General features: G+C 46.4%; 1 protein-coding gene across 1 annotated transcript in view; it reads right to left on the reverse strand.

The window, feature by feature from the left end:
- Positions 1-7,500, reverse strand: part of odad2 (outer dynein arm docking complex subunit 2) — a 71,633-nt gene that overhangs the window by 8,616 nt on the left and 55,517 nt on the right. The window contains 1 exon segment of the mRNA XM_042067357.1: positions 4,691-4,912. Coding sequence (XP_041923291.1) covers positions 4,691-4,912 — 222 coding nt within the window.

A 7,500-nucleotide genomic window follows, 5' to 3' on the forward strand; every position in this document is an offset into this window, starting at 1 on the left:
CACACACACACACACACACACACACACACACACACACACACACACACACCACACACACACTTCCTTGGGGAGAGTGGCCCCTCAGCTAACGATACGAGGTCATGCTCCGAGACACACAGCCCAGAGGAAGGCAGTCACTTCCCAACAGCAAACTACCATAGGCCTTTCACACACTACACACCCGCACACACCACACACACACACAGGTGTGCAAGTATGTGAATGACCCTCAGAGAGCCAAGGCAGGAGGTGTGGGGTGGGTGTGAGGATTATTCTAATTCTCTGGCTCCTCTCAGAAAGGTACGGTCAAGCACCCACGTTATGAAACAGCTTGGGTTTCACTGCCGAGCAAGGGAAGAAAAAAAAAACAAAGCAAAACAAAAAAATTAAATACACCATTTTTATGATTTTAATGAAATATTACAAGTTGTTTTAAGTTCCTCTTTTGGGGGGGGGGGGGGGGGGGGGGGGTGGTGGCTTTCGCCTGTTTCATAAAGTTCAAACAAATGGTGTAAAATGTCCTGTTTAGGGGACTTAGAGCGCGGGGATAATTTGGAGACAGCAGGGCGGGGTTGGGGTGTTTGGAGAGGATTCAAACCGGTCACTAATGGCTTTTCCAGCGCAAAATACTTTCTTTCTCGATGCTTAATTTCCTCCGAGCAGCTTCAGGGGACTCAGTTCTACACCATTAAGAAAGCTGGGGAGCGAAAGGCAGACTCCCAACATCCAAGTCTGGGAGCAGACGCAGCCCAGCATATCATTACACAACTCCAGTCCCTCTGCCTGCCTTTAAGGAGAGCGAAGGAGAGGGAGAGGCAGAGGGAGGGAGAGATGGAGATTTAGAGTGAGAGATGGATAGCAAGGGAATCTTATGAAGTGAGAGAAAGAGAGAGAGAGAGAGAGAGAGGAAGAGAGGAAGAGAGAGAGAGGGAGAAGAGGGGGCTCCACTGAAATATGTGCAATAATAGCAGAAGGCAGTCAGGAGTTTTACACCCCTTCATAAATTTGTCACCGGTGCTCTCTCTCTCTCTCTCTCACTCTCTCTCTCTCTCTCTCTCTCTCTCTCACTCACACACACACACACACACACACACACACACACACACAGTCCAACCTTGGCCCTCAGCGAATGCTCTCCCAACCCATCCACAGCATTCAAAATATTGTTTTAACACGTTCTGCATCACTCTAACGCATGCATCATATATAGAGGGGCCAAACTGCTAGGCCCCCCCACCACCCTCTCTCATTCTCTCCCTCTCCTTTTCTCTCTCCCCCTCTCTATCCCTCTCTCTGCCCCCCCCCCTCCATCTATCTCTCTCTCTGGGGTGTTGCAGGTACTGCTGGCAGTGGGCTAAGGGCCGGGTGTCTGTGAGTGACTCTTAGTGCAGACGTGAGACTGGTCAAATGGGGCTTTGGCCGAATAAGCTCTTTAGCGGGGGTCAGATGCAGGCTACTGTACACGGCCACATGACGCAGTGTTAATAAGGCCACCACGCTGTTCTCTAGACTGAGAAAGCAAAACAAATACAAACACACACACACACACATACAAATACACAACAATCACACCCCGCAGCAATACACGGAAAACCAGCTGTCCAGTTTTGCTGTCATGGCTTGCACTACAAAAAAACATTCTGTTGCTTAACGACTTTTGCAAATTGGACATTACTCTTTCGGAACACCCAATGTCGGGTCCAGCCTCCAATTATGGGCAGTGCTTAACCACATACACAGCAAGGGCAAATCCAGCAGAGGCACACCATTAAACGAACATGGGAAAAAATATTTGGCTGCAACCGGCGAACCACTTCATAATTTATATCACAGTTCCTATTCAGAAAGAGAGAAAGTGAGAGAGGGAGAAAGAGAGAGAGATAGAGGGAAACAGAGAGAAAGAGAGAGAGAAAGAGAGAGAGAGAGAGAGAGAGAGAGAGAGAGAGAGGGAGGGAGGGCAAAGGGATCTATTTAACTCTGTGTGGTTGCGAATGTTTTCATGTTTTCTCATGTGAAAATGGAGTTGTGGAAGCAAGAGCACAGATTGGGATTCGATTACAGTATCGGCCAAACAAACCCGTTTTGCCGGCCCCAAACATCGCTGCCGCCTCTGTTTGCTGACATGTCGCTTGCGGGCATGGGTCGGCACCAAAAAAAAAAAAGAAAAAAGGAAGAAAAAAAAAGAAAAGACGCTCAAATCCATTCATCAACGTCTCAGGGAAACATAAACACCATGTGGGAATGAGTTATGGGTTCAGAACCTGACGTCGGATCTGATAACACACACTAAGCCTTTTGTCCTTCTCTCCCTTTTGAGGAGGGAATCTTTTCTTTTTTTTCACTCTCTCTCTCTCGGGATGTAGGGTGCAGTAGTGTGGTGCAGACAGTACCCCCCCCCCCCCCCCCCCAACCCCATAGGGTTTGTCGTTCTGGACACCAGCGCTGCTGTAAAGCCTGTGAAAACACGAGGGCCTCTATTTTTCGCTAATACCGACACAAGTGTGAGTGGTGTTTTCTTGGAGCGGACGCTTGCCAAAATACCTCCCTGCCGCTTGACCCAAATCCAGATTTGCCTGATTGCTCGCTGACTTACATGTGCAAAAGGCCTCGACAAAAAAGGCGAGTACGCATCGGGAGCAGGAACCTGAAATCAAGGCTGCAGAGGAAAAGAATTACGCTGCAGAACAACAACACCTTTTTATGAAAACAGAAGCTTGACCTCGGCAATGACCACCCCCCCCCCCCAACCTCACACACACACACACACACACCATCCGCCTTAACCACTGCCTAGCTCACCCGGTCCTCCTCTCTTTCCTGTCCTCTACCTCTTCTCTCTTTTCTCTCTCTCTTTCTCTCATCCGGGCCGAAGTCACATTCTGTGCCCCCAGAGTTCTTGCCGCCGCTGGCTTGGCAACGGTTACCCTGGGCGCTGGGGCTTTTCTGCGCAGCGTTGCGATGGCATGCGTGGCCCCCGGGCGGGAGAGCGCGGCACTCTGCACACACACACACACACACACACACACACACACACACACATACACACACACACACACACACTAACACATACACACACACACAGCTCACTGTTTGCTCTGCTGGTTCCCAGGGTGGCGAGAGAAGCGAGCTGGTCATTCACGCTGCTTTTGCGAAGAGAAACGCGGGCCTTGTTCTGGGACTGTGCCGGGGGCCGGTGGGCTGACCAGGTCAGTTTGGTCGGGTCGAGTTGAGTCAGATTGGGCGTCAGCGCTCTGGAAATACTTTCACAGGCTTTTAAAAAAGTATTAGTGATGTTCTCACACCTCTACAAAGAGGGAGACACGGTTGACCTTTGATGGTGAGAGATGGACAGACAAACAGACACAACAGAGAGAGAGAGGGATAGAAATAAAAATAGCCAGAGAGAGAGAGAGAGAGAGAGAGATAAAGGAAAAGTAATAAAAACGGAATGCATAGGCAGGGGAGGAGAGAAGAACTGTGTGAGGGGTGGGCAGACAGACCAACTGAGAGGAGGGTTGAGTTGGGAGCCTTGACAAACGCGACTTTGAACCACAGGAAAAAAAAAAAAAAGAAATCCTTCAGTAGAGTTTGTTTAGAAAAAGTGGCACTGGTAATTCCCTCTGACAACCTACAGAATGGAAAAACACACAGTTGTGGATAAACACAAATGTTTTAAGTCATTATCTGCCTGGCGAGGGGCCACTGTATAATGTGTTCTATCACTCACAGGCATCTGGATTGACAGGGTGAGGCAAATGACGAAGGAGAGAGGCCCACTGTGTGATACACACTACCCCAATGCCACACTGCATTACAGTGAGAGCCATTAGACCTCAGCTGGTCAACTAGCATACAGTTTGATAGAGAGGAGCTGAACAAGGAACCAACAGCATGGCAGAGGCCACCAGACGAGCATCTGCCAAAATCAACAAATACAGCATTTTAAACTGCCACAAGTTCTCTGTGGTGAGCCTGTGTGTGTGTGTGTGTGTGTGGGTGTGTGTGTGTCTATATATGTGTGTGTGTGTGTGTGTGTGTGTGTGTGTGTGTTAGTGGTTTAGTGTATGATTGTATATGTGCGTCAGTGTAAGAGTAAGTGGTGTTCCACCAAGAAAATCCCGTTTTTTGTTCAATTGTTGTGGTTCATCAGCAAGTGAATGTGCTTGCCAGAGTGGCTATATTGTAATGACGTAGACCACACTGTTCTCAGCCATTTGTTTGTAATGGTCGTGTGAATAACTGTGTGTGTGTGTGTGTGTGTGTGTGTGTGTGCGCGCTTGTGTCTGTGAAATGTAGGGAGTACAGGCTTTGCAACATGATCCCAGCACATATTGACACAGTTGGTATACGAGATGTGGTGAGGGTGAGTGTGTGTGTAGAGCCTGATTCCGCCTAGGATGGGATGGAAGCTGCCAGCTTTCCAAAAAGATTCAGAGTGTTCAGAACATACAACAAAGAACAAAGTTGTTTGTTTGTTTGTTTAATTTAAAGCCATTTCAGCAACTAAGGCTATTTAATGGCCAAAGCATTTTTTAAATCTATGCTAGTAAGATATTCTAAAACTTTCACAAAGAATCAAGAAGCATTATAGAAATGTTTACAGGACATTAATGGTTGGGGTTATTCTGTAACAGTGTGTTAAAGATGCTGGCGTATGTGTGTGTGTGTGTGTGTGTGTGTGTGTGTGTACCTTGACCACGCCATTCTCGTGCATGGTGATGCAGTTGTTGGGGCCTTTGGAAAGCTGGAAGAGCGCCCGGGCAGTGGCCTGGTGGACGGAGGGGTCCTTGCTCCGCAGGTAGCGCACCAGGGGGGCCACGGCGCCGGCCTCGCCGAACGCCACGCGGTTACTGCCCCACATGCAGCAGCGGGCGATGGCCTCCGCCAAGTGACGCCGCAACTTATCGTCCGTCTGTCTCACACACATACACACACACACACACACACACACACACACACACACACACACACACACACACACACGCGCATGACTTTCAGTCATTTCCCAATACCACCCCCATCTTTCTCCCCCACTGGTCTCCCGTCACTCTTAAATGTTCAATCGGCATAAAGAAAAAAACCGAGCCAAAGTCAAAAGAAATAAAGAAACAGTGTCAGTGATAGTGACTAGTGACAATGTTAAAAATGACATTGTTCATCATGCTTTGTTCATTATTGAGTAGATGTGCTTATTTTACCAACAAACACACCCATGGGCGCCTCTGGGCCCTGGATACGAAAATGACGGTTGTGTCGGTCTAAAACTAGACAGTTGCTTCACCTTGACACCTCTTCGCTCCAAGTGTAAGGTAGGGCCCAGAGAGCAACATCTCTGCTGCCGGTGGAGGGTTTGGGGCCCGTAGACAGTCAGGGGTTACTGCCAGCGGTGGCTGAGCCCAGTCAGTGGAAAGTGTTTACTGTTATGAGGCTCCGGAATGATCTGTCACGCTCAAATCACAGGTGATAAAGACATCAGCTTCACATGAAAGCTCTGAATCCTTCCACCGGCCCCTGAGTACGGAGCAGCCTGCTGCCTCAGTGATGGGGAAGCACTCACTACACATATGCACATGGAAAACTCACATCGCTCCATGGGACACAGATTAGTACCTCACCCAGGGCCACATCCCAAGACCTGCATAAGAATGCAGGGCAACAGCAACGTGTCAGATGCTTAGGAGAAAAAAAAGCGTGAATTAAGAACTTTCCAGGCCTTTCAGTTGATTTTTGAAACCTTGGTGACCTTGATGTACAATTTCCTCCTTGCAGTTATAACATGGTCCTTTAATATGCAATATTTGTAATGTTCAAATCTGTCCAATTACTCAGCTCCATGTCTAGTTGGTTGTATGGCTGAGGATCGGAAGCATAACTGTAAGATAGGCTGATGTGTCTGCATGTCTGCCTTGGATGATTGATGGAAGTGTTAACTTTTTTAAGCACACATCTGCTCTACATATGAAAAAAACATGCTTTAGGGCAGTCTTTGCCTGGGTATAGCATACATGTATTTTGTGTGTGTGTGTTTGGGTCCCAGTGTATATCTGTGTTTGATTCAATAGTGTACAGCTTATTCTTGGCTAAACTCAGAATAATTGATCTCTGATGTGCACTGCCATAACACCTGCTGGTGAATAACTCCACTCTAAGAATACCTGCATTCTAGGAATAGCTCATTTTTACTGCATTGTAGGAATAGGCTGGGTGGCTATTGATAAGATGGGCTGTTGGATGATTTGTCAGATCGTAAAAAATAACCGCACAACTTCATTTTTTTGCACAACTTATATGTGCGTAGGAATGTAGAAGCCTAAGCCAAAGCCTAGAATGACATCCTAAAATGTCTTGTTCTGGGCAGGTTACCATCGTAGAGATGTAAAAAATGCTTAAAAAAAGATATTCATCAGCCCATATTTTAAAATGGGTCAGCTCAGCTTCTTTGTACCAAAAACAACCGCATTGTGTGTGCCTTTCAATGTCTTACTTTCGCTTTTTCATGTCACTCACTGTGTGCCAGCTAGACTATAATCTATCATAGCCTAGCTTCACAAATAGTTTCAGTATTTTTTTACAGTACTGCTCCGCATTTTCAAACTGTTTGACATTTTATTATATTACTTTAATACACTGTCAACATCAGAGAGGATTACAGAACGCTCACGATGGAATGTGATGGTAAGGGTTGGAAACTCACACTCTGCAGTAACCTTGTCTGTGTTAGTGGCTAGTCAATGCTTTGAGAAGAGGTGAGATGCAAAGACAGAGCTGCTGAATGCAACCTTTTATGGCTGTGACAGATTCCGTTTGAGTTACAGGACCCTCGACTTACCACAACATTTAAAATACACACGAACGAGAGTTCACACGTGTGTGTGTGTGTGTATCTATGTTTGTGTGTGTATGTGTATGTGTGTGTCTTTATTCAGACCACTGTGAACACATGCCCTGTTGACAATACATTGGTCAGCTAGTCGCCACCACACACTTGACCTTTGTGTAGTGCAAAAAGGGTGGCCATTGATCAATGCTCAGACAGTAATGCCCTCACGCATAAACCTCCTAAATCATAGCCTGAGGAAGAATCACTGTGGCCAAACTTCAGCAACACACATCACAGACAAGCTCCACCGACCAAACTTATGTTCTTACTTATGAGCTACAGTATGTAGGCCAAGAACAAATTCACTTTTTACTCTCTACTCTTGCAACATCATCAAACAAATCTAAAAATACATACAATATCAACAAAGAGGGTTGAAGTGGACTACTATTAGTAATCAAGGATCTTTGGTATGAATCTTCATTTTTGTTTTAGGTATGATCTGTGAACAAGTAGTTATGTTTTGCAATAACTGCAATTCTACATCACATGTACAGCACATTGTGAATTAGATTTTTTGGCAAAGTACTTTGAACTACTTTTTTTCTGGGTGGCTTAACCTACCTAGCTACATTTCTCTTCAGTTTTGCTGTAATCCAATTACTTCCACTGTGAAGTCC

This window comes from Alosa sapidissima, chromosome 17 (assembly GCF_018492685.1).
Source record: "Alosa sapidissima isolate fAloSap1 chromosome 17, fAloSap1.pri, whole genome shotgun sequence".
Taxonomy (NCBI): domain Eukaryota; kingdom Metazoa; phylum Chordata; class Actinopteri; order Clupeiformes; family Clupeidae; genus Alosa; species Alosa sapidissima.